General features: G+C 52.8%; 2 protein-coding genes and 1 long non-coding RNA gene across 4 annotated transcripts; 2 read left to right on the top strand and 1 right to left on the bottom strand.

Moving 5' to 3' along the window:
- Nucleotides 1-2,195: 2,195 nt before the first annotated feature.
- LRRC23 (leucine rich repeat containing 23) lies at nucleotides 2,196-12,237 on the top strand. Its single transcript, XM_003273763.4, has 8 exons — nucleotides 2,196-2,366; nucleotides 3,054-3,228; nucleotides 3,313-3,422; nucleotides 3,874-4,127; nucleotides 4,791-4,921; nucleotides 7,003-7,139; nucleotides 10,744-11,041; nucleotides 11,900-12,237. Exons 2-7 carry the CDS (start codon nucleotides 3,103-3,105, stop codon nucleotides 11,015-11,017), a joined length of 1,032 nt encoding a protein of 343 aa, XP_003273811.1. The 5' UTR covers nucleotides 2,196-2,366; nucleotides 3,054-3,102; the 3' UTR covers nucleotides 11,018-11,041; nucleotides 11,900-12,237.
- Nucleotides 12,238-12,314: 77 nt separating this feature from the next.
- Nucleotides 12,315-21,600, top strand: ENO2 (enolase 2). 2 transcript variants are annotated; one of them, XM_030804932.1, is made up of 12 exons: nucleotides 12,315-12,661; nucleotides 13,827-13,923; nucleotides 14,424-14,519; nucleotides 14,676-14,734; nucleotides 15,043-15,112; nucleotides 15,572-15,705; nucleotides 15,904-16,126; nucleotides 17,225-17,422; nucleotides 19,503-19,704; nucleotides 19,975-20,083; nucleotides 20,263-20,321; nucleotides 20,634-21,600. In XM_030804932.1, exons 2-12 carry the CDS (start codon nucleotides 13,839-13,841, stop codon nucleotides 20,701-20,703), a joined length of 1,305 nt encoding a protein of 434 aa, XP_030660792.1. In that variant the 5' UTR covers nucleotides 12,315-12,661; nucleotides 13,827-13,838; the 3' UTR covers nucleotides 20,704-21,600. The 2 variants fall into 2 exon arrangements, with proteins under 2 accessions (XP_030660792.1, XP_030660793.1); XM_030804933.1 differs by having other exon boundaries at nucleotides 12,340-12,661; nucleotides 13,824-13,923; nucleotides 20,634-21,266.
- LOC115832933 lies at nucleotides 17,441-24,447 on the bottom strand. Its single transcript, XR_004028346.1, has 3 exons — nucleotides 23,903-24,447; nucleotides 21,624-21,687; nucleotides 17,441-17,898 (listed from the first exon to the last, which is right to left on the bottom strand). It is a non-coding gene; the product is annotated as an uncharacterized LOC115832933 (long non-coding RNA).
- Between the last annotated feature and the right edge of the window lie 1,536 nt (nucleotides 24,448-25,983).

Genomic DNA, 25,983 nt, shown 5'->3' with positions numbered 1-25,983 from the left:
ACAGTGTAACTTCAGTCCTTGCCAACTAAACACAAAATAAAACCTTCAATGGCTCCCCACAGCTTTCAGGATAAAGTTCAGATCCTTCAGTGTGATCCAAGTCTGTTTAGTGCTTCTACCATATTCCAATCCCCCACTGCACCTACTGTTCCAGCCAGCAGAACCACCTGCTTTCTTTGCACAGGCATTGAGCTCTTTTTTCTCCAAGCGTTACCACAGGTGATTCCTGCGTCTGAAATCTCTGCCCTGAATATATGATATCATGTATATGCATATACTATACAATGATCCCTAGCACTTAGTAAAAGCTCTGTAAATGTTGGGTATGATTATTATAACATGTCTCATTATATTGAATTACTTGTGTACTTGATCTTGTCACTGAACTGTACACCTCTTGAAGATAAAAGATAAGGACTTCTGTGCTTTACTGTCCCAGAGCACCAAGCATTTAGAGCCGGGGACAGATTAAGTGCTTAACAAAAGTGTGGCAGGGCACAGTGGCTCATGCCTGTAATCCCAGCATTTTGGAAGGCCGAGGCAGGCAGATTGCTTGAGCCCAGGAGTTTGAGACTAGCCTGGGCAACATGGCAAAACCTTGTCTCTACAAAAAATACAAAAAAATTAACTGGGCATGGTGGTGCACACCTGTAGTCCCAGGTACCCAGGAGGCTGAGACAGAAGGATTGCTTGAGCCCAGGAGGTGGAGATTGCAGTGAGCTATGATTGCTCCACTGCACTCCATCCTGGGCGACAGAGGGAAACTCTATTTCAAAACAAAAATAAAAACAAAATAACAAAAGTGTACGTTCACGGACACCTTCCTAACCCTTACATCACACCTTTTCTTCCCATCTAATGTGTCTTCCTCTTTCTTCTTGGCCAAGGAAAATCATATCCATTTCTTTTGACTACATCAAACCACATGGATTTTTCCCTTCTTCACACTCCAACAATACAATAAGTTTCATTTGTATAGCACATCTAACTCTTCAGAGTGCTTTCATATTTATTATTTCTTTTTCCTCACAGCAACCCCAGTACCGAGGACACAGGCCAGGGGTGGGGAGGAGCAGGAAAATGTTTACTAAGGGTCAACTAAGTGCAAGGCGATTTACCCACATTATCTCTTTTAATCCCTTAACAATCCTTACAGGTGGACATTGTAATCCCCATTTCACAACTGTGGAAATTAGACCTCAGTAAGATTTCATAACCTGCTGAAGGACACACAGGTATTAAGTAGTAGAGACGGGTTCTGAAGCTGGTGGCTCTGACTTTAAAGTCCCTACTGGTTCCATGACACCAAGTAAACAGATTTGCCTATTAACCACATTCCTCCAAGCTGGCCTGGGCAGGAGGTAATATAATACTTCCTGATTTCTTGTCCACCACATCTTCCATCAGACCACTTTGCCGTTAGATAAAGTCTGTGGGCACAATTTAACAAGGAATCACATGCCATCTTACCTGGTTACCTCATTGTTTCATTTACATTAGATACCACAAGACTGGTAACATCCCCCTTTCCCCAGGCAGGAACTGTGTCATCTTAACCTCCCTGAGCCGCAGTATACTCTTCTTTCAAATGTCTGTCTTACGGGACTGTTGCAGAGATTAAATATCAGTTGTAAAGACGTTTGACATAATGTCTCGCACAAACTCTCCAGAAATATTTATTGCATCTCAACATCTTTTTCATCTCCTTCAACACGTCAAGCAGGCCTGAGTGCCTGGGTTTGGCTATGCCAGTTCCTGTTGATTATTGATATAACAGCGTTGGATCAGGAGTATTTTAGTGGGCAGATGTTGAATTTTCTGCCTTCCACCCACTAAAAGGTTTGCATCAAACCAGTCCAGGATAACTCCTAGTGGATCCCTGTCAGTTGATATAGTTAAGCTAATTCTACAGATAACAAAGAGTCTTGGGTACATTTAGCTAGTAAATGCAGATCTGCCAAGATTCCAACCCAGTTCTTAAGGTATCTGGGTCTGGACTCCACCAAGCCACCTTCCAAAGGTCTACCTGAAAATAACTAATTAGGCGGAAGGGGAAAAGACCCCTTATCTTGGTGTTTCTTGCTTTTCCTCTCAGCCCCGTCCTTTTTGCTTCGAAGGATGAGTTTTTCCTGAATTCACAATACTTTTGCATTGAAGATGTCCGGTCCCTTTAAGGTCTTGGGTGACGTATGACTAGCCCCGCCCCCTCTCTTCTCTCTTCTCAGCCCTGCCCACGTGTTTTTGTCCTCAGCCAATTAGCGCCCGACGCCCTTTCCGCGCCTCATCCGGGTTCCCGGGACCGGGAAATTGGCCTGGTAACCAGGCAACTACTGATCAATCTCCTCCCCGGCTGATTTGCGCATCAGGTAGTCGCCGCTCTGCTCTCAATGGTGGCGAGCTGCAGTAGCCAAGTGCCCCGCCCCCGTTGCCATAACAGCAGTACACAACCCCTCCTTCCCCTCGTCCGCTTGCTAAACAGTCCTTCCCTCTCGGGACCAAGGGCCTCTCCAGAACTGCTTCTGATTGAGCAGAAACAGGGCCTGAGCCCCTTTGCTAAGGGGAATTGAGTGGGAGTGTTGGAGACTGCGCTTAAGGCTGGTGTACCAGAGGGCCCAAGGAAATTGGCCCAGTGGGGAGGGAAAAGTAGAAGAAATGAATGGAGCAGGGATTAGGGATGGCGCAATGGGAGCTAAGAGGAGAGGAGGAGGAGGAGGAATTGGTAGGGAAGATTGGAGAGCATGGCTTAAGGGGGAGGTGGGAAGAATGGGGGAGAGGGAAGCTCAGGAAATAGGGACACCCGGCTGCTGGAAGAGAGCTGGAGCCACTGTGAAGGACAGGAAAGGCCTGGGGGTGTGGGTGACATCCTGAAGGGAGGCGGTCCTCAGTGGAAAGTGTGAAGTGGGGGTTGAGAGTCAAAATGAGATGTTCACAGGGATAAGGAAAGAAGCCTAGAGTTGGTGGGTCAGAAGTCATGGGGGTGATGGGAGTGGCACGTGTCAATGACAATGAAGAAGCTGAAGGCTGGCAGAAGCTGATGAGACCTTCTTTCTCAGGAGGAGGACTGAGCTTATCTGACTCCAGAGCTTTCAGGAGGGAAGAAAGATGTCAGATGAAGATGATCTAGAAGACTTTGAGCCAGACCAGGGTGATTCTGAGAAAGAAGAGGACGAGAAGGAGACAGAGGAGGGGGAGGACTACAGAAAAGAGGGGGAAGAGTTCCCTGAGGAAGTGAGAGCCTGGACAAGGGGGGTCCTAGGGCTGAGGGGCGGGGTTGGTCAGGGGAGAGACACCTTACTCCACTTCCACTTGCAGTGGCTGCCCACCCCCCTCACGGAGGACATGATGAAGGAAGGGCTTTCTCTGCTCTGTAAGACAGGCAATGGGCTGGCTCATGCTTATGTCAAGCTGGAGGTTAAAGAGAGGTGCGTTTTGGGGGGACCAGATGAGGACTGTGAAACTGTAGGGCCCCTGTCTCCTTTCCCACTGTCATTCCTGGGTGTTCTGGCTGAGAGTTTGACCCTTCTCATGCCTAGTGGAAAGGAAAGGACAGAATTTACTTTTCAGGAGCTCTGAGACTTCAGCTATCAAAGCTGACATGGGGAATTGAAGACTGGGAGTATATGGGGGGATTCCTGCTGGATTCCCTTATTTGTCTTTCAGAGTATGGGTTCTCTGTCCTTCACAGACACAGGTCTCTCTGCCCACTGTTAAGAACCCATCTACCTTCCCTTACCCTTCTTCTCCCCTACCATCTGTTGGTCATTCTCCCCATTATAAGCCATCTCTATATTGCCTTCTGCTTTAGCAACTCTGCCAGTACTCACTGGGTTCTTAACCCTAAACCTGGTTCCTTCTCCCTCTTCCATCTCCTAGGGACCTGACAGACATCTACTTGCTGCGCTCCTACATCCATCTGCGCTATGTGGATATTTCTGAGAACCACCTGACAGACCTGTCTCCACTCAACTACCTCACCCACCTGCTCTGGCTCAAGGCTGATGGCAATCGGCTGCGAAGTGCCCAGCTGAATGAACTGCCCTACCTGCAGATTGCTAGTTTTGCTTATAACCAGATTACTGACACTGAAGGCATCTCTCATCCTCGTCTTGAAACCCTGAATCTCAAAGGTGGGTCTTTAGGATGGGCTACACAAGATTCTTTCCTTCCTAGCCTGAGGCCAACAGAAGTGGGCAGTATGGTCTTTCGCTAGGGCACATGGCAGTCTGCATTCATTCATTCATTCATTCAGATATGCAATATGATTCATTATGACAGTTCTACATGCTAACCATATAGGAGCCAATAAGACAAGGAACGTCCCTATTCTCATATAACTTATATTCTAGTTGGGAGAGACAAACAAGTAACAACAAACACAATAAGTAAATTCATGTAGCATGTTAAAAGGAGACAAGTGCCTTGGAAAAAAACAGATCAGAGTAAGAGGAATGGGGGACACAGGTGGCAATGTCAAATGGATTGGTTAGGACAACCATCACTGAGAAGATGACATTTGAGCAATGAATTGAAGAAGGAGAGGGAATTAGACATGTCAGCAGCTTCATTCACTCTTCAAAGGCTTAGGTGGATATGTCCATCAGGACCTTGGACTACCTACCACACCACTTGCCTCAGGGCTCCAGAGGTATTAAGGCTGGAGCTGGCCTTCCTCACTATCTACCCTGCTTTGCAAATGTCCAGGGTAGGATGATTTAGAGGCTCCCCAAATTCAGGCTCTAATGCTGAACATTTGGAGTGGCCCTTTGAGCTCTTGAAACCCTCCTCCCCAGGGAACAGCATCCACATGGTGACAGGTCTGGACCCCCAGAAGTTGATCAGCCTGCACACAGTGGAGCTTCGGGGGAACCAGCTGGAAAGCACCCTGGGAATCAATCTTCCTAAGCTGAAGAACCTCTACCTGGTAGCTCACTGGGTCAGAGGGTGGTGCAGGGAAGAGGGCACTGTCCTGGGGGTCAGGATGCCTGCTTTCTAGTAGGCTCAGCTACTAACTTCATCATTATGATAATAACTGGTATTATTATCAAGCCCATAGTTGGTTCCAGATGCTGTGGAGATACAGAGCCACCTAGCAGGGCTGATAATATATAATGTGTGGATAATACAGTGATGATTTACCTTGATACAGGTAGCAGCAAAATGGACCATAACTGAGGTACAAACATCAGTCTGTGGAAATGTTTTGGGAAAACTCTCCTCTCAGACTGGGTTTTTCTTCAGCTCTTACACTACCACCACAACAATCATCAACATAAGACTTCCGGGACCAAAGGTGTGGGACTTTCTCCCCATACACCACGTAGTAGACACCAGCTGGGTGATCTCTAATTTGATTCCTATACTGTCTACCTGGGGATAGCATCAAATCCCACAGATTGAGGGCTCGGTTCCCAAGAGTGACCCCCACACCGCCCACATACACCAGTTGCAAGTCCAAGCCTCTGGAACTTCTGTCACACCAGCTTCAACATGAAGCTGGTTCCCATCACCTCTTCTTTGGATTTAATTAATTTTCTGGAGTGGCTTTTTATCAGTTTATTGCAAGGGCAAAGGATACAGATGAAGAGATGCTTAGGGCGATGTATGGGGGTATGGGTGCGGTGCTCCATGCCCTTCCCAGATGCATCACCCTCCAAAAGCTTTCACCTGTTCAGCTACCCAGAAGCTCTCTGGACCCAGTCCTCTTGGGTTTTCATGGAAGCTTCATGATGTTAGTATTCCTTCTCCCAGGAAATTGGGGAGGCTGTCTCTGGGGAGGGTCTTAAGAACCACAATCAGGCCGGGCGCGGTGGCTCATGTCTGTAATCCCAGCACTTTGGGAGGCTGAGGCGGGCGGATCACCTGAGGTCCGGAGTTCGAAACCAGCCTGGCCAACATGGCGAAACCCTGTCCCTACTAAAAATACAAAAATTAGCCCAGGGTGCTGACATGCGCCTGTAATCCCAGCTGCTAGGGAGGCTGAGGCAGCAGAATCGCTTGAACCCAGGAGGCAGAGTTTGCAGCGAGCTGAGATCATGCCACTGCAATCCAGCCTGGAAGGCAGAGCTAGACTCCATCTCAAAAAAAAGAGGCTGGGCGCGGTGGCTCACGCCTGTAATCCCAGCACTTTGGGAGGCCGAGGCAGGCAGATCATGAGATCAGGAGATCGAGACCATCCTGGCTAACATGCTGAAACCCCGTCTCTACTAAAAATACAAAAAAAAAAAAAAAAAAAAAAAAATTAGCTGGGTGTGGTGGCGGGTGCCTGTAGTCCCAGCTACTCAGGAGGCTGAGGCAGGAGAATGGCGTGAACCCGGGAAGTGGAGCTTGCAGTGAGCCGAGATTGTGCCACTGCCCTCCAGCCTGGGCGACAGAGCTAGACTCCGTCTCAAAAAAAAAAGAAAAGAAAAAAAAAGAACCACAATCAGAAAGAGGGAGAAGGGGGGAAAGATTAGAGCCTTCCCTTGGGGCAGGTGAAAAGATGGCTGGAGAAGTTCCTGAGACCCGCCCCTGAGGCCCAACACACCCCCAACTTTATAACAAAAGACTGCAACAAGGGCTATTATGGGGGTTATAAGCTAAGGACTGTGGATGAAAACCTATATATATATATATATATATATAAAATAACACCACAGGAAGCCACTGAAATATTTAGTCTTTTAGACTCTTAAGCTTCGTTATTCTGGGATGGTGCTGATGCCAATCCTCCGTGGTGGCATGGGGGCTCCTGGGCCGGGTAGGGGGTGGGTTGAAGCATCTCCTCCATCCCAAGTGGCTTTGATGGGGTGAGTGGTAGAGGGTTACTGCTGACCTTTCTCTGGGATGGCAGCTTCTCCTGAACTTCTTTACTTTCTATACTGATCTCTACTCACCCCCACTCCCTTCTTCCACTCCTCCCTTTCTACCTCTTGGATTTCCTCTTTTGCTTTATCTCATTCTGACTTCTCTTTCTTCCCTATCCCTGCTCCCTCTCAATCAATCCACTGTGCCCTGGGGGTCTAGGCCCAAAACAGGCTGAAGAAGGTGGAAGGCTTGGAGGATCTGAGCAATCTCACCACCTTGCATCTTCGAGACAACCAGATTGACACCCTGAGTGGCTTCTCCAGAGAAATGAAATCATTGCAGTACCTCAACCTGAGGTATGCACCCCCTCCAAGCCCCACCTTGCCCCTACCCCTGACCAGGTGCAGCTTTTTTTTTTTTGAGATGGAGTCTCGCTCTGTCGCCCAGGCTGGAGTGCAGTGGCGCAATCTCGGCTCACTGCAAGCTCCGCCTCCCGGGTTCACGCCATTCTCCTGCCTCAGCCTCCTGAGTAGCTGGGACTACAGGCACCCGCCACCACGCCTGGCTAATTTTTTGTATTTTTAGTAGAGACGGGGTTTCATCGTGGTCTCGATCTCCTGACCTCGTGATCCGCCCGCCTCGGCCTCCCAAAGTGCTGGGATTACAAGCGTGAGCCACCGCGCCTGGCCCAGGTGCAGCTTTTGAGCTGTGTTCCTCCCTGGCCCAATCCCCCAGTCCTAGTCTACAGCTGGATTCTCACCTCATCCTCCTCCCTGATCCTCACCCCAGCTTTCCTTACTTTCTTCAGCAGTGAGTTGCAACACTAAGTCCCTTATAGCTTGTGACCCCTGAATTTTTATTCATTCAGTCCACAATTATTGAGAATGTGCTATGTGCCAGCCCTTGTGCTGTGTTTTGGGGACATTTAAAGGAATCAGAGGCTGGGCATGGTGGTTCATGCCTGTACTCCCAGCACTTTAGGAGGAAGGATCAATTGAAGCCAGGAGTTCAGGACCAGCCTGGGCAACATAGTGAGACCATGTTTCTACAGAAGTAAAAATAATGGCCGGGCATGGTGGCTCACACCTGTAGTTCTAGCACTTTGGGAAGCCGAAGCGGGAGGATCGTTGGAGCCTAGGAGTTCAAGACCAGTCTGGGCAACATGGCAAAATCTCGTCTCTACCAAAAATACAAAAATTAGCCAGGCATGGCGACAGGCACCTGTAATCCCAGCTACTCAGGAGGCTTAGGCGGGAGGATCGCTGGAGCCTCGAAGTGGAGTTTGCAGTGAGCTGAGATCAAGCCACTGCCCTCCAGCCTGGGTGACAGAGCCAGACCCTGCCTCAAAAACAAAACAAAAATAAAATATTAAATAAAAATTAAAATATTAAATTAAAAATAAAAATTAACTGAGCCTGGTGGTGCACACCTGTGGTTTCAGCTACTCAGGAGGCTGAGCTCGGAGGATCACTTGAGCCCAGGAGTTCAAGGTTGCAGTGAGCCATGATTGTGCCACTGCACTCCAGCCTGGGTGACAGAGTGAGCTGTCTCTAAAAGAAATAAAGGAATCAGAGGTGATTCCTGTTCCTAAGGGGCTCACAGTCTGGCTCCAACTCTTTTTTCCTCGCCCTATCCTATATAAGTTTCCACTGCCCTTCTCCATTTCCTCAGTCCCAATTCACCTTCCCATTTCCTGCCTCTCTTCTCCTGAGCCCCACCTGTAAGGGGTGACCCTTTTACTGATATAAAACACAAGATGTGCTCAGATTTGAGGAGAGAAGGACATTTGTAAGAAAATCTTTTGGTAGAAAGGCACTGAAGATCAGCAACTCTTGTTGGATGGAGGACTTTATGTGTGTTTCTTTAAGCAAACATGTAAGGAAACTGCCTCTTTCCTTAGTCAACAAGACCAGATTCTTTTTTTGAGACAGAGTCTCGCTCTGTCACCCAGGCTGGAGTGCAGTGGCGCAATCTCGGCTCACTGCAAGCTCCGCCTCCCGGGTTCCCGCCATTCTCCTGCCTCAGCCTCTCTGAGTAGCTGGGACTACAGGCGCCCGCCACCACGCCCGGCTAATTTTTTTTGTATTTTTAGTAGAGACAGGGTTTCACCGTGGTCTCGATCTCCTGACCTCACGATCCGCCCACCTCGGCCTCCCAAAGTGCTGGGATTACAAGCATGAGCCACCACGCCCGGCCAAGACCAGATTCTTGAGCTGGCAATGGAAAGAGCATCTCCAAGTAGGGAGAAGTAGTTGTATCTGGAAGCCCCAACTCTCATCCTGACCCCCTGGCCATTCTCTTATTCATGAACTCTGCCACATGGATCTGGTGGGGTGTGTATATGTGCCATCTTCCTGTTAATGATCTAGGCAGGCATGACGGACCCTTTCTGAGTGGCTGGGGATGTTTTGAGAGTAAGTTGGGTATGTGTGTGGAGGCGGGTGAGGGTGTCTCAATGATTGGGAGGTGCCTCTGGGGCCAGAGATGCTAAGCATCCAACAATGTACGGCAGAGTCCAGTACAAAGTTCCTGTAGCCCTCCTGGTGAGAAACACTGCATGAGGCTCAGCACGACCATGAGATCAGGCTGAAACACTTAAATAGATTTCAGAAAAGCTTAAAGCCAGAACGTGAAAATAAATAAAAGGCCAAGCACAGTGGCTCAAGCCTGTAATCCCAGCACTTTGGGGGGCCAAGGCAAGAGGACTGCTTGAGGCCAGGCGTTCAAGACAAACCTGGGCAACATAGTGAGACCCAGTCTCTACAAAAAATTTAAACATTAGCCAGGTGTGGTGGCACATGCCTGGAGGCACTTGGGAAGCTAAGGTGAGAGGATCACTTGAGCCCAGGAATTCAAGGCTGCAGTGAGCTATGATCATGCCACTGCACCCCCAACCAGGGTGACATAGTGAGACCCTGTCTCAATAAAAATAAAAATAAAAACAGAGTATCGGCCGGGCGCGGTGGCTCATGCTTGTAATCCTAGCACTTTGGGAGGCCGAGGCGGGCGGATCACGAGGTCAGGAGATCGAGACCACGGTGAAACCCCGTCTCTACTAAAAATACAAAAAAAACTAGCTGGGCGTGGTGGCGGGCGCCTGTAGTCCCAGCTACTCGGAGAGGCTGAGGCAGGAGAATGGCGTGAACCCGGGAGGCGGAGCTTGCAGTGAGCCGAGATTGCGCCACTGCACTCCAGCCTGGGCAACAGAGCAAGACTCCGTCTCAAAAACAAAAAACAAAAAACAAAAAAAACAGAGTATCATATAATGAGGCACATTAGGAGATGAAGTTTATTCTTCAGGTTGGGAGGCTCCAACCCATCTGTAGCCCTAGGTTCCCTTTGTGGAGAGCACGAAAAGAGCACCCACCACCCTAAACTCCAGCTTAGATCCCAGTTCCTTATCCACTGACCTAGGTCCTACAGGGTGGAGTGCAGTGGCTCGATCTTGGCTCACTGTAATCTCAAACTCCTGGGGTCAAGCAATCCCTCCTCAGCCAAGTAGCAGGGAGTACAGGTGTATGCCACCATGCCCAGCTAATTTTTTTATTTTTAGCTTTTGTAGAGATGGGGTCTTGCTATGTTGCCCAGGCTGGGTCCTACCTTCTACCCTCTGTTTAGGTGTGATCACAGAAAAAGTTTCTCCCTGTGAGGAAAATTTGCCCTCTCCTCCCCAGCTACAAGACAGGGTTGTGGCCTAGCTTTGCTGCACCAAAAGAACACATGAACACATTACAGAGTAGAATATGGCACTTAGGGATTCCTTGAAGGGCAGAAGCAGGACCAGAGCGGGGTCACACAGCACCTCTGCAGTAAATCTGGCAAGGCTTGGCAGGCCAGTCCTCACAGTGTTTCTAGGGAAACTGGAACCCAGTAGGAGAGTTCCCCCAGAGGCCCCATTCCTAGCAACTGGCAACCAAAGCCCATTATTCCTGCATGAACCCCTCCTGACCACACTGGCAGGGGCAACATGGTGGCCAACCTGGGGGAGCTGGCCAAACTGCAAGACCTGCCCAAGCTGCGAGCCTTGGTGCTGCTCGATAACCCATGCACGGATGAAACCAACTACCGCCAGGAGGCCCTGGTGCAGATGCCATACCTTGAACGCCTGGACAAGGAATTCTATGAGGAGGAGGAACAGGCTGAGGCTGATGAGATTCGACAGAGGCTGAAGAAAGAAAAGGAGCAGGAGCCTGAGCCCGAGCGTAACCTGGAACCGGAACAGTCATTGATCTAGCAGCAGTTCTAGCCTCTAAAGATAGTAAGGAAGCCTGCGGGGAGGCAGTGGGAGGAGGCCAAGGGCTGGGCAGGCAGGGGAAGAGGCAAGAGGGGAAGCTGCTGCCGGAGGAGGTGGGAGAGGAAAGCATCAGACAAGCAGAACCCTTAAAGAGAGCAGGGTTAGGAGTCAAGGAGAGGAAAAGAGACCCAAGGGGCCTGGGACCAGCTGAGAAAGGCTTAGGAGGCCAGAAGAGTAAGTGAAAAGAATGAGGGTGGCAGGCAGAGGAGTTGGTGGGGGGTGGGGCAGCCATACCTGACACAGAGTGAAGTCTGCTAGGAAAGGACAGGTGTGGGTGCATGGTAGGGGCTGCAGGGGAAGGTTGGTGGTGTATGCAGCTGGACCTAGGAGAGAAGCAGGAGAGGAAGATCCTGCACAAAAAATCTGAAGCTAAAAACAGGACACAGAGGTAGGGGAAGAAAAGAGGGCAGAGTGAGGCAAAAGGAGACTGAAGAGATGAGGGTGGCCGGCAGGCACTTTAGATAGGGCAGAGGCTTTATTTATGTCTTTTTTTTTTTTTTTTTTTTTTTTTTTTTGAGACGTAGTCTTGCTCAGTCTCCAGGCTGGAGTGCAGTGGCACAATCTCAGCTAACTGCAACTTCCACCTCCTGGGTTCAAGCAATTCTCCTGCCTCAGCCTCCTGAGTAGCTGGGACTACAGGCGCATGCCACCACGCCTGGATAATTTTTGTATTTTTAGTAGAAACGGGGTTTCACCACGTTAGCCAGGATGGTCTCGATCTCCTGACCTCGTGATCTGCCCACCTCCGCCTCCCAAAGTGCTGGGATTACAGGGGTGAGCCACAGCGCCTGGTCCCTATTTACTTCTGTCTTCTACCTCCAGGAGATCAAAGACGCTGGCCTTCAGACCTGATCAGACTCCCGGGGGGGGCACCACATCTATGACAGAGGACAGAGGATGCCTCTTTTTGCCCCAAAGCTGGAAATTCATCACAATCTGAGGCCCAGGATCCGCTCTGTGCCGGTCCTCTGGGCAGTGTGGGGTGCAGAGTGGGGTGCCTAGGCCCGAGCGCTGCCTGGACCCTAGGCCGGGGACTGCCCTCGGGCAGGCGTGAGTGGGAGCCAAGCCCGCGTGGGCCGCGGGGTGCTGGTAGGAGTGGTTGGAGAGACTTGCGGAGGCGGCTGGGGTGTTCGGATTTCCAATAAAGAGACAGGGTGATGCTCCTGCGTCTGACTGGATTTGTGAGACATTGAGGCTGTCTTGGGTTTCACTGGCAGTGTGGGCCTTCGTACCCGGGCTACAGGGGTGCGGCTCTGCCTGTTACTTTTGAGTGGGTCGGGCCGTGGGTATGAGCGCTTGTGTGCGCGGGGGCCAGGTCGTGGGTGCCCCCACCCTTCCCCCATCCTCCCCCCTCCCCCACTCTACCCGCGTCGGTCCCCCACCCGCGCTCGTACGTGCGCCTCCGCCGGCAGCTCCTGACTCATCGGGGGCTCCGGGTCACATGCGCCCGCTCGGCCCTATAGGCGCCTCCTCCGCCCGCCGCCCGGGAGCCGCAGCCGCCGCCGCCACTGCCACTCCCGCTCTCTCCGCGCCGCCGTCGCCACCGCCACCGCCACTACCACCGGCTGAGTCTGCAGACCCGAGGTGAAGCCCCCGCCAGGCCCGGAGCCCCTGTGGCCCCCTCCCCTCGCCGCGGCGCCCCTGCCCCCTTTACCCAGTGCCGCTGCGCACCTCTCCGCATCTCTGGCCCTGTGCAGCTGCGCACCTGCTCCGCCGCCCGCGCCCAGGACGCCCTCCCTCCCTGGCCTTCCCCGCCCGCTGCCTTCGCTTTCTGGCCCTCTCCGCGCCCATCTCTAACTGCGCCTCTCCACCCTTGCCTGCCTTTCTCCCGGTGCTCGCCCTCATCTACGGCTCTGTCCATTTGTTTCTAAGTTGGGAGCCTCTCCGGGCGGTGCATTTTTATCCTGGCGCGTCCCTTTTGGTTTGCATTTGGGGAAATGTCTTCTCTCACCCTTCCTCACCTCCCCCAGACTTCCCTTGGACTCCCCTCTCTCCTGCTCTTCCCCACGGCACCCCTCTCCGTTCGCGCTTCCTCCCCTCTGCTGCACGGGGGAGAGATGGAAGAAGTGGGGATCTGTCGAGGCGCAGTGGGGAGGACAGACCCAGCTAGCCTCCACTCCCCACCGGCTTTTATCCTCTTCACTTCCCGCTGCAACCCCCAGGGACTGCAGAGCCTTTCTCAGGACCCTCTTCCCCGACACCTCTACTGCGTGCGCTTTTCGCGGGAAGAGGAGGGACACACGTTTGGGAGAGAGTGGGACCTTGGGGAAGGGGCAGCGTTCAGGCAGCTGAGGTGTTAAGTTGGGGAGGCATGGGGGCTCTGGAAGAGAGGCCCAGGCAACCCATCCTCTTCCTGGCTCCCAGGAGAAATGCAAGCCTGGCAGCCATTCCGCTCTGAGGAGATCTGGGGGAACCCCACCGGCTGGCCAAGCTGCAAAGAGGCGCGGGAACCACTGTCGTGCCCCTCCCCTCCTCACTGCAGTCTTCTCCCATCTCATCATTTGATCGTACCCCGCCCCCCACTGCAGTGACCTCCCCTTCCTCACTGCATTGACCTTCTCCTCTTCCCAGGGGGGAGGGGGAGTCCCTTCTACAGCCCTAGACTGCAGCCAGCGCCTCCCTACCCACCCCCCACCCACTGCAGTAACCTCTTTCCCATCCCTCCCAGCCTCCCGCCCCGCCCATTGATCTCAGGCTCCACCCCTCTAAGCCTCTTATCTTTCTCCTTCCTTCCCTTCCACCCGAGGAGATCCCAGCCATCATGTCCATAGAGAAGATCTGGGCCCGGGAGATCCTGGACTCCCGCGGGAACCCCACAGTGGAGGTGGATCTCTATACTGCCAAAGGTAATGGGTGTGGCATGGGCCTTCCTACAGCCCTAGCTTTTCCACCGCCAGGCTGGGTTCAGCCAGGGGTTCGGAGGCCTTTTTTGATACCCAGGGGGATGGGGTGCTGGGCCAGGCTCACAAGCCTGGGTTGTGGAGGTTGGATCCTCCTTGTCCGGGGAGCCAGGGTAGGTGGGTCTGTGTTCGAATTTAGCGTGTGAGGCATGCCCTGCCTCCGTGTGTCTGCCTGTGCACTTGCATGTGTGCAGACGTGTGCTGCAAGCAATTTCCTTTCTGCGGGCTCCCACTTGTGCATGTGGGGCCTCAGATGGGCGGATGAGGAGGCCACTTCTTGTGCATCTGCCTCAGTGTGTGTGTGGGGCGGGGGTGGGGGGGATGTTAGGAAGCAGTGTGGGGAGAGAGCTAGATGTGGTAGGCAGGCAGTTTAGAGCCAGAAGGCTGAAGGGTTCCCTGGCCCCTGTGTCCTCTTCACTCCCTGTCATTCCATGTTCCTCCTTTAGGTCTTTTCCGGGCTGCAGTGCCCAGTGGAGCCTCTACGGGCATCTACGAGGCCCTGGAGCTGAGGGATGGAGACAAACAGCGTTACTTAGGCAAAGGTGAGGTCCTTTCTCTTTCCAGACTCTCCCCCACCTCAGCCTTATGCCCCTACCTCACACCAGTCCCCAGTCCTCCTCTAGCATGCCTTCCCCTCTTCCCATTGTCCCTTCCGGCCCCTCCTGGCCTGACCCAGTCCAGCCTCTTCCTTTCCCCAGGTGTCCTGAAGGCAGTGGACCACATCAACTCCACCATCGCGCCAGCCCTCATCAGCTCAGTGAGGCCTGCTCTTTGCTGGGGATAGCAGGGCCAGAGTTCTGGAAGGAATCCCAGAGCAGGGCGGGAGGAAGGGGAGAAAGAAGGCCCACTTTTAGGAATCATGGTTACAAGGGGGAAGGGTGGGGAACAGCTTCTTTACTGCCCCCTGCTCCCATGGGGGTCCAGGTCCCCTAATCCAGGCAGGCCCCTGTCACAGGGACCTGGTTGGACCCTGGCCAAATGTGAGGTTGGGTGTGAATGAGGGGACCCTCTGCCTTAGGGCTCAGCCTCCAGCCTGGCCCTGGGTGATGGAGGCTCTGCCCTCAGGGTCTCTCTGTGGTGGAGCAAGAGAAACTGGACAACCTGATGCTGGAGTTGGATGGGACTGAGAACAAATGTGAGCCCCGGGGCTGGGAGAAAGTGGGGAAGCATCAGGGTGGGGAGGCGTGAGCAGAAGGGCCAGTGCTGTAGTGGCTTCCTCAGGAATGACTGTCAGGGGCCTCCTCCTCTCAAAGCCAGAGCAAGGGGAGATGAGTTTAGCTGCAGAGGGAGGGACCGACATTAGGCAGAAGGAAGACCTTCTTTGTAGCATACAGAGGAAGGGGATGGCCTGAGAGAGTCTGTGGTCTCAGGGATATTTAGAGGTGCGGCTCTCTGCTGTTTCCAATCTCCTTCTCCCCACCCAGTCCTCTCCCTGCTGTTTTCAGGAGAGCATGGATGAGGTGTTGCTGGGGCAGGGGTGGGGAGGGAGGAGGGGGCCTCCTTTACTGGCTCCTTTTGGAGACTACAGATGGAGGCAGGAGCTAGAAAGGAGAAGGGGACATTGTGCTCAGCGCCTTCCTCTGTAATCTCCCAGCCAAGTTTGGGGCCAATGCCATCCTGGGTGTGTCTCTGGCCGTGTGTAAGGCAGGGGCAGCTGAGCGGGAACTGCCTCTATATCGCCACATTGCTCAGCTGGCCGGGAACTCAGACCTCATCCTGCCTGTGCCGGTGAGCAATGAGCCAGGCCTGTGGCTCTCCCGGGCAGACGGGGGAGGGAGCATGGAACTGGAGGAATGATGGGAGGAAAGTGAATTGAGGGAGGTAAAGAGGAAGGATGAAACTGGGGGAAGTTTGGGATCTTGGGTTAACACTCCTGGGGCGGTAGGGAGGGGCTCTTTTACCCTCTGTCTTTCTGTGGCTTCCCAGGCCTTCAACGTGATCAACGGTGGCTCTCATGCTGGGAACAAGCTGGCCATGCAGGAGTTCATGATCCTCCCAGTGGGAGCTGAGAGCTTTCGGGATGCCATGCGACTGGGTGCAGAGGTCTACCATACACTCAAGGGAGTCATCAAGGACAAATATGGCAAGGATGCCACCAATGTGGGGGATGAAGGTGGCTTTGCCCCCAATATCCTGGAGAACAGTGAAGGTGAGGCCAGGAGCCCCACTCCCAGCTCTAAGTCTTACCCTATTGTGGGACATCAGAAAGGGCCACACAGTTCACCAAGTCCTGAGTAGGCGTGGAGGGTCCTAGGACTCTGCAAACTCCAAAAGGTACCGGTTCTTAGAGAGGATTGCAGAGGGCCTGCCAAATTCACATGCAGACCTAGGGGGACAGTCTTTTACCTGCCTAGCCAGATGTGTTAGCATCCGTTAAGTTGTCACTGGAGGGCCGGGCGCGGTGGCTCACGCCTGTAATCCCAGCACTTTGGGAGGCTGAGGCGGGTGGATCACCTGAGGTCAGAAGTTTGAGACCAGCCTGGCCAACACGGTGAAACCCCGTCTGTACTAAAAATACAAAAATTAACCGGGCATGGTGGCGTGTGCCTGTAATCACAGCTACTAGCGGGGCTGAGGCAGGAGGATCGCTTGTACCCGGGAGGCGGAGGTTGTAGTGAGCTGAGGTCGTGCCACTGCACTCCAGCCTGGGCAACAGAGCGAGACTCCGCCTCAAAAAAAAAAAAAGTTGTCACTGGAGCCCTTGGGAATACTGGGAGATAGTCTGGGTGACCTGTTGGATTCATCCCATCCATTTGAAATCTGTCCTGTCCCCGTCCCAACCTCCTAGGCCTCTAGAATCTCTAATTTTTCTGTGCCTGGGAGAAACTATATAGGGAATGGAAAGAATATAGGTAGTGGTTAAGAGTTAAAGTTCTGGGGCCAAATTACGTGGATTTATTTGAACCTTGACTTGTGGAGTTACTGCTGGTGATCTTTCTTACTTCTCTCTGGAAATAATAACAGAATCTAGCTCATGGTAGTGTGAGGCTTAAATGAAATATATATAATATGCTTAGGTGACATGATGCCAATGAAAAGATAGTAAGTATTATTAACAGAATTCCACTCCTCTATGTTCCTAGAAGATGGCCTCTCCTCCCAGACCTGGGGATAACCCCAACAGCAACCCTGCCAAACTTCCCTCAGGAACAGCCCTCCACCTCTGCCCTGAATGTCTTTTCTTTCCCTCCTCCTTCTTGCCCATCCCTCCTGCTTGTACTGTAATCTCACTGTATTCTGTTCCCAGCCTTGGAGCTGGTGAAGGAAGCCATCGACAAGGCTGGCTACACGGAAAAGATCGTCATTGGCATGGATGTTGCTGCCTCAGAGTTTTATCGTGATGGCAAATATGACTTGGACTTCAAGTCTCCCGCTGATCCTTCCCGATACATCACTGGGGACCAGCTGGGGGCACTCTACCAGGACTTTGTCAGGGACTATCCTGGTGAGAGGAAGTGGTGTGAGGGGGAGGTCTGGGGGCAGGCAGGGACGTGTCCCAGCAACTCTGGACCTTATGGGGTGCTGACTCAGGCACCAGGTGGAGGTGTCCTAAGAAGAACCTGAGAACCAGGGAGAAGGTGCAGGAGCCACCTGCAAAGACTGGGCTTTGTATGTAGTGTAAAAGTGCAGGTACCCGTGACCAATCTGTTCTGTCTGTCTCAGATCCTGATTAAAGTCATGGGTTCTGAAAACTACTGGGGTCATGGGGAAGGCTCTGGAAGGAACCAGGGATGATATGAGTGTGACTGGATCTAGCAGAGAACTGGAACATTTCAGTATCTTTGATTGTTGAAATTGTGGATGCTGAATGGAGCCGGGACTGATGTGTGAGTAGAAAGAAAACTGAGGGGGACTGTATTAGCTTCTGCAAGTCTGCCCAGGGCCTTTATCTCAGGATGGAGGCAGTTGGTCACCATCTTCCTGAAACAGAGTGAAAGAAAATCAACATAATTGCAGAATTAAGGATTTGGATTAGCAATAAGGAAGGGCTTCCTGGCAGTGAGAACAGGAAAATGCAAAGCTGGGTTGTGAACCCTTGTTACTAGAAGATTTTTTTTGGGGGGGAGGGGGGTTGTTTTTGTTTTGTTTTGTTTTGTTTTTTTGAGACAGAGTTTCACTCTTCTTGCCCAGGCTGGAGAGCAATGGCGCCATCTCGGCTCACCACAACCTCCACCTCCCGGCTTCAAGCGATTCTTCTGCCTCAGCCTCCCTGAATAGCTGGCATTATGTGCCACCATGCCTGGCTAATTTCGTATTTTTAGTAGAGACAAGGGTTTCTCCATGTTGGTCAGGCTGGTCTCCAACTCCTGACCTCAGGTGATCCACCCGCCTTGGCCTCCCAAAGTGCTGGGTTTACAGGCGTGAGCCACCATGCCTGGCTGGTTTGCTTTTAATTTTTTTAATTTTTTTGTAGAGACAGGGTTTAGCCATCTTGCTCATGGCTGGTCTCCAACTCCTGGGCTCAAGTGATCCGCATGCCTCAGCCTCCCAAAGTGCTGGGATTACAGGCATGAGCCACTGTGCCCAGCCTATGGAAGTGGCACGAGATCTCTGCTCACTGCACGATTCTTTTAGCCTCCCAAGTAGCTGGGATTACAGGCGCACACCACCATGCCTGGCTAATTTTTGTATTATTAGTAAAGATGTGGCTTCGCCATGTTTGCCAGGTGGGTCTCAAACTCCCAACCTCAGGTGATGCACTTGCTTCGGCCTTCCAAAGTGCTGGGATTACAGGCGTGAGCCAGTGCACCTGGCCTGTTTTATTTGAGACAGAGTCTTGCTCTGTTACCCAGGCTGGCGTGCAGTGGTGCGATCTCTGCCTCCCAGGTTCAAGTGATTCTCATGCCTCAGCCTCCCCAGTAGCTGGGATTTACAGGTGTGTGCCACTATGCCTGGCTAATTTTTGTATTTTTAGTAGAGACGGGGTTTCACTATGTTGGCCAGAGAACTCCTGTCCTCAAGTGATCCGTTCACCTCAGTATCCCAAAGTGCTGGGATTACAGGCATGAGCCACCGTGCCTGGCCTCTCCATGTAAGGTTTTATGAAATAAGAATCAGGAACCAGGCATGGTGGCTCATGCCTGTAATCCCATCACTTTGGGAAGCTGAGGCAGGAGGACCGCTTGAATCCAGGAGTTCGATACTAGCCTGGCAATACAGTGAGACCACATCTCTACAAAAATTTAAAAAATTAGCTGAGTGGGGTGCCACACGCCTATAGTCCCTGCTACTCAGGAGGCTGAGGTGGCAGGATCACTTGATTGGGGGGGGTGGAGGTTGCAGTGAGCTGAGCCACTGCACTCCAGCCTGGATGACAGAGTGAGACTCTGTCTCAAAAAAAAAAAAAAAAAAAAAAAAGTTAAGAATCAGTTAGGGCAGGCTTACACTGGGGTGATTTGTCTTAGCAAGGATTGAGCAGGTGTAGTTAACCAAGGGCCTGTCCATTTCAGGGAATAAAGGGGCATGTTCCTGCCTGATGTAGAGACCCAGGGAAGATGAACCCCCCGCCCATACTCTCTCTGCAGTGGTCTCCATTGAGGACCCATTTGACCAAGATGATTGGGCTGCCTGGTCCAAGTTCACAGCCAATGTAGGGATCCAGATTGTGGGTGATGACCTGACAGTGACCAACCCAAAACGTATTGAGCGGGCAGTGGAAGAAAAGGCCTGCAACTGTCTGCTGCTCAAGGTCAACCAGATCGGCTCGGTCACTGAAGCCATCCAAGCGTGAGTGACTTCTGGCCCTCTCCTGTGTGGTCCTCGTTTCTATAAGACTCCTCTTGCAAGTGCTCCAGCCTAATTCTACCCAGGGTTGCCAAAGAGAACGGGGAACCTGGAATCATCACAGTTCTCTCACCTCTGCCCCTCCACCCCTGATTCTCTGCTCCCCTCCCAGATAGCTTTCCCCTAGATGTTTCCTGACATAGACCAAGGTTGGGGCTGGGAAGAGAGTGCCCAGTGTGAGGGCTGGAGAATCAGTGCTGTGTGTGGATACAGGTGCAAGCTGGCCCAGGAGAATGGCTGGGGGGTCATGGTGAGTCATCGCTCAGGAGAGACTGAGGACACATTCATTGCTGACCTGGTGGTGGGGCTGTGCACAGGCCAGGTGAGTGAGGCAGCCTGGTGAGTGAAGAGAACTCTCTGTGGGATTGGTATTTCTAGCTCACCCACCTGGTCTCTCCTTCCAGGTGTTTGAGGGTGTCAGGGGAGTTTCAGGAGAGCAGAGGTTTCCTTTCAGGGGTGAGAGGGCAGTCACTGAGCTGCAAATCCTTTGAAATGTTTCAGATCAAGACTGGTGCCCCGTGCCGTTCTGAACGTCTGGCTAAGTACAACCAGCTCATGAGGTGAGGGTCCCTGGGGTGGGAGCCCCTGGCCCAGATGGCTAAAGGCCCCATTTGCCTGCCAGACCATCTCTAGCACCCAGGGCCTGGATAACAGTCCATTTCCAGATAATACTGGTTTTTGCTTCCTGGGTTTATTGATGGCCTGATTGACAGATCCCAGAGATCACATGGGAAAGCCAGGGAATGCTAAGCCTTGGGGCAGGACACAAAAGCAGGTGGTGTGGGGGTGGTTGGAGTCTGGGGGACCCCTAGAGAGAGAAGCAGGATCCTCCTGCATCCCTGACCACTTCCTTTGTGGATCATCTCTCTCAGAATTGAGGAAGAGCTGGGGGATGAAGCTCGCTTTGCCGGACATAACTTCCGTAATCCCAGTGTGCTGTGATTCCTCTGCTTGCCTGGAGACGTGGAACCTCCGTCTCATCTTCCTGGAACCTTGCTGTCCTGATCTGTGATAGTTCACCCCCTGAGATCCCCTGAGCCCCAGGGTGCCCAGAACTTCCCTGATTGACCTGCTCTGGCTGCTTCGTGGCTTACCTGACCTCTTGCTGTCTCTGCTCGCCCTCCTGTCTGGGCCCTCCTCATTGGGGTTCCACAACTTCCACTTCTTCCTTTCTCTTTCTCTCTTCCCTCAAAAACTAGAAATGTGAATGAGGATTATTATAAAAGGGGGTCGTGGAAGAATGATCAGCATCTGTGATGGGAGCGTCAGGGTTGGTGTGCTGAGGTGTCAGAGAGGGACCGTGTGTCACGTGTGCTTTGCCCTTGTCCCGCGTGTTTTCCACTTTGCATATGAGCCATGAACTGTGCACAGTGCTGGGATGGAGGGGAGTGTTGGGCATGCAATCATGCCTGGCTAATAAGGCTTTAGTGTATTTATTTATTTATTTACTTATTTTGTTATTCATTCATCCCATTAATCATTTCCCCATAACTCAATGGCCTAAAACTGGCCTGACTTGGGGGAACGATGTGTCTGTATTTCATGTGGCTGTAGATCCCAAGATGACTGAGGTGGGAGGTCTTGCTAGAGTGGGAAGGGTCATAGAAAGGGCCTTGACATCAGTTCCTTTGTGTGTACTCACTGAAGCCTGCGTTGGTCCAGAGCGGAGGCTGTGTGCCTAGGGGAGTTTTCCTCTATACATCTCTCCCCAACCCTAGGTTCCCTGTTCTTCCTCCAGCTGCACCAGAGCAACCTCTCACTCCCCATGTCACATTCCATGGTTGCCACCACCTCTGTGGCATTGAAATGAGCACCTCCATTAAAGTCTGAATCAGTGCACTGTTGTGTCTAAGGAGTCTTACCTCTAGTCCATATGAGGGGAGAGAAGATGGAGCACCTGGAAGCTGGTGAAACTGGATAGCAGAGCTGGGGAGGGCACAAAAAGAGGAAGACGAACTGAACAAATATGGCAAGATGATGGCACTGCCTACCCCATTCTGGCTAGGTGGGGTGCATGTGGCCCCTGCTTTCTTAGCAGCAGGCTTGGCTCCCAGACCCAGGTGAATTAAGGGGTTCAAGAGCCCCTAAAAGCATAAAATATTGTGTGTGTGTGTGTGTGTGTGTGCGCGTGCACGTGCGCATTTTGGGGGAAAGGAAGTCTAAGGTGTTTTCATATCCAAAGGGCTTGTGGACTGGAGCAGCTCCTGTACTGGGCCTCTGCCAACAAAACCCTGGCTGGTTCTCGAATGGAACAGGACTTCATGGCCATTACCCACTGCAAGATGGGGAAATGGGAAGGAAGAATGGTTCTGGGGGTAGTATAGAGAAGGACCTAAGGACATAGAGTCCTCCAATAAACTGAAGATTCAGGAACAAAAGTGCTTAACAGACCCCTGGCTGGGTCAGACTAATAGGAGGGTTACAATATGTGGCTAGAGACATTACTCCTTAGCTATAACTCGTTAACTCTTTTGGGGCCTCAGCGTTGAGATGCTCATTCTAGGTACCCCCGAGAGGCACAAATCCCTTCCTAGTGGCTTGGATGCAAGGTTGCATCCCACAGATAGGGTTTGCACATGGGAGATCTAACCACTAGAGGGAGTCAGAGTTCTGCAGGACGCCATACTGGACGCCAAGTGGGAGGAACTTCAAGGCTGTCCCCTGTGGGCCTCCCACTCTGCTTCTGCTAAGGTCTGGTCCCGGCTCCCTCTGCCATCCTGCCAAGCTCTAGGGCTAAAATAGGATTCTAGTTCTGTATGGGTACAGCCCATTTCTTTTCTTGTCCTCCTTCCTGGGTCCCTGACACCTCAGCCATTTTCAGTTCAAAGAGCTTCATGCCCCCTTTCCATTTCTGTGCCTTTTAATTTCAGTGTGGGCATCTCATCTTTCCCTTTTCTCCTGTCTCCTGGCGACCCTTTATGCCTCCCTTAGGGTTTCCTGTACTTTTTTCTGTGCCTCTCAGTTTTCTCTGGGGTCCCTGATACCCATCTTACCTTAGTAACTCCCAGACTGACCAGGGCTATTCTAGTTTGAGCCTGCTTCCTAGCCTCTGTCCTTTCTTTCATCCCTCCTCACCAGGTTGCCTTCTCTGACAGTCTGGTCCCCCCACCCCCAAAGTACCGGGGTTGGATTGGGTTACAGCTAGCTCTGCCTGGGCCTCCCAGGCCCTTCTCTCCACTTTCCCTTTGTGTCGTTGCCTGGAGACCAGTGGGTTGTGGGGGGCTGAGCCAGAGAGGGAGCTGGGGTGAGGGATGGCTGGGGCTGTGCGTGTGTGTGTGTGTGTGTGTGTGTGTGTGTGTGATGTCCCTGCAGCTGGACTGTAAGCCTGGCCCTCAGGTAGGGGAGGAATGGGAGAGGGTAGACAATGGTTTCTTTTGTGACTCTCACCATCCCCTATCCCCACATATGCCTAAATTTTTCTTCTCGTATCCATTGTAGCCCATTCCTTAGTGATTAAAAAACAAGGGAGAAGAGCTCAGCCTGGAAGGGATTTGGAAAGGGCTTGAGCCAAGGCCCAGTGGGAGACTGAACTGAGTGGTACAGAAAGAGAGGAAATGCAATGGGGGGAGAGGGTGAGAGGGAAAGGGGGAGCCCTGGAACAAAGTTGGGGGTGGGGAGGAGCAGGAGCTACCCTAGAGCAAGAGGAAGGGAGTCGGGGTGCACAGGGAGACAGGGAGCTGGCCTGGTCTCAGGGAGGCCCTGGGAGGGGCTGGGAAGGTGTGCATGGAGTGGTAAAGTGAGTGCCAACCAATTCAAGGGACTTGAGAGTGATGACTCATTCCCAGGCCAAGGAAGTGTTCCTGTTCCTGCGCCCAGTTCCCCAGTGCTCTGGAATCTTGTTTAGAGCTTTTGAGTATTCCCAGAACTTTGTTGAATCTGGCCCAAGGAATTGTGAGACAAAATCTACTAAGCTGCTCCAGAGCCAACCTCCTTCCTTCCCTGAAGGTCAGGTGGGATCTTGCCAATTCAGGGCCCACCCTTAGCCTCCAGCAAGACTGGCCCCACAAGTACCTGGCCTCCACCCCAAATCTGGAGCGCCACTGAGGGCTCCCAATCCACACTCCAGCTCCAGCTCTTCCGGTTTGCCAGTCTGCCTCCCTCCCATTCTCTGGCCTTCCCAATTTTTGCTGCCAAAAATCACCCTGTGTCCTTTGTCCTGGGAGATGTTGCCGCTTGGTGGAGGGCCAGGAGGGAGCCCAGGAGAAGGAACTGGTGGTGGGCTGGCGGAGGTGCTGGCTTCACAGCCGGCGGCAGACTGACTGCTAGAGGCTACCTGGAGAGCAGGGGAGGGAGAGGGAAGGGTTGGGAGGAGCCTGCAATCTGCGGTGGGGACTGTCTCCACCTTAGAACAAGTGGGATTGAGGAACAAGGATATCTAGGGATTTGGGTCCACATTAAGCCCAGTCTTCACCCGACTGCTTCCCTGTGACCCAGGGGATCTTCAGTGATGACTTTCAACAGATTTGAAAAGGAAAATGGAGATGCCACTAGATGGAAGGCCTGAGGATGGTGTCTCGCTCCTCCAAGCTGTATCCCTTACCTATCTACCCATGGGCTTGCCAGCAACACCCCCCCCCGCCCCCCCCCCCCGCACATCTGTCATTTCCTTTAACTGCCCTCGTTTCCCATCTCCATTTTTTCTTTTTTTTTTTTTTGTTTTTTGCCTTTTTTTTTTTTTTTTTTTTTTTTTTTGAGGAGGTGTCTCGCTCTGTTTCCCAGGCTGGAGTGCAGTGGCACGATCTCTGCTTGCTGAAACCTTTGCCTCCCAGGTTCAAGGATTCGCCTGCCTCAGCCTCCGAGTAGCTGGGATTACAGGCATGCACCACCACACCCGGCTAATTTTTGTACTTTTAGTAGAGATGGGGTTTCGCCATGTTGGCCAGGCTGGTCTTGAACTCCTGACAAGTGACCCAGCCGACTCAGCCTCCGAAAGCGCTGAGATTACAGGCGTGAGCCCCCGCACCGGCCCCATCTCCATTTTCTTTTCCCATCCATGATCCTTCCTCTTCCATACTGCCGCCAAAGGCCTTGTTCAGCTTACATTTCCTTCCAATCTTCTTATCCCCCTCTTCCCTATTCTGCCCGCCCAAGTAAACCCTCCTCCCAAGTAAACCCTCCTCGGATCTACTGGGAGCCCCCACCCCCAGGATCCAGCCAGCCCTGTGTCTCCCACCCTCCTTTCCCATCCAGAGCCCTCCTTTCTCACCCAGAACCCATTTTCCCTAGAATTGGCACCTGGGCCCACCTCCTTCATCCCTTCTTAAGGTTCCTCACGCGTTCCCTCCTCTCTCCTCACTGACGTTTCCTCTGGACTTCTCTCTCTCCAGCATTCCTTCATCCCCCCCACCCCCAATTCTTATATTTCTGACTCTTTTGCCAACACTAATCACCCCCAAAAGCTTTACTTCTTCCAGAAGCCCCATCTTCCTATATATGTCATCTTTTCACTTTTTCTCCCTCCTTATGACCCCAAACTTCCATCCCATTCTCTCTGATAATAGCCCCCAAACCCCTCTGGCTCCATCTCTGCCACAGACCCCTCACCCCAAGCTTCTCTCAGTTCTCACTAGGCACCCACAAAGCCCCCAGGCAGTTCCATCTTTCCAATCCAATCCCATTATCCCAATCTCTACCCCAGGATCCCCCAAACTCCTCCCACTTCACCTCTGCCACAGACCCGCTCGCCCCCAAACTTCAGCCTCCCCTCATCTGCCCTCACCACCCACAGCCCCTCCTACCTAGCCCTCTCCCGCGCCGGGCCGGCGGGCTCCCCACATTCCGCCACGGCTAGCCCTCCCCGCGCCCCGGCCCCCTCGGCCTCGGCCTCGGCCAACTCGCGCGGCGCCTCCCCCTCTCCGGCTCCCCCCCTCTCCCCCCTCGCGGCTTGCCTCGCGCTCCCTCCCTCGCGTCTCCCTCCTGGCCCCTCTCTCCGCCGTTCCTCCGCGCTCCCTCCTTCTCCCTCTTCCTCCCTTCTCCCATCCCCCTCTCCCAGGCTCCCTCCCTTCGCCGTCCGCTTTCCTGTGCGAGTCGCCCGACGCACCGCCCAGCCCGTCCGCAGCCCCGCGCCGGGTCGGGGCCACGGGCCGGGCCATTTCGGAGGGACCGCGGCTTCGGGGAGGGGCTAGGAGGGGGAGAGGGAGCCGACTGCCGGGGAAGGGGCGGGGGCCGCGGGCGAGGCGGCCGAGGGGCCCCGGATCGCGCGGGTGCGGGCTGCGCTAGGCG

The sequence above is a fragment of the Nomascus leucogenys genome, chromosome 23 (assembly GCF_006542625.1).
Source record: "Nomascus leucogenys isolate Asia chromosome 23, Asia_NLE_v1, whole genome shotgun sequence".
NCBI lineage: Eukaryota > Metazoa > Chordata > Mammalia > Primates > Hylobatidae > Nomascus > Nomascus leucogenys.
This window is presented reverse-complemented; position numbering and strand designations above follow the sequence as displayed.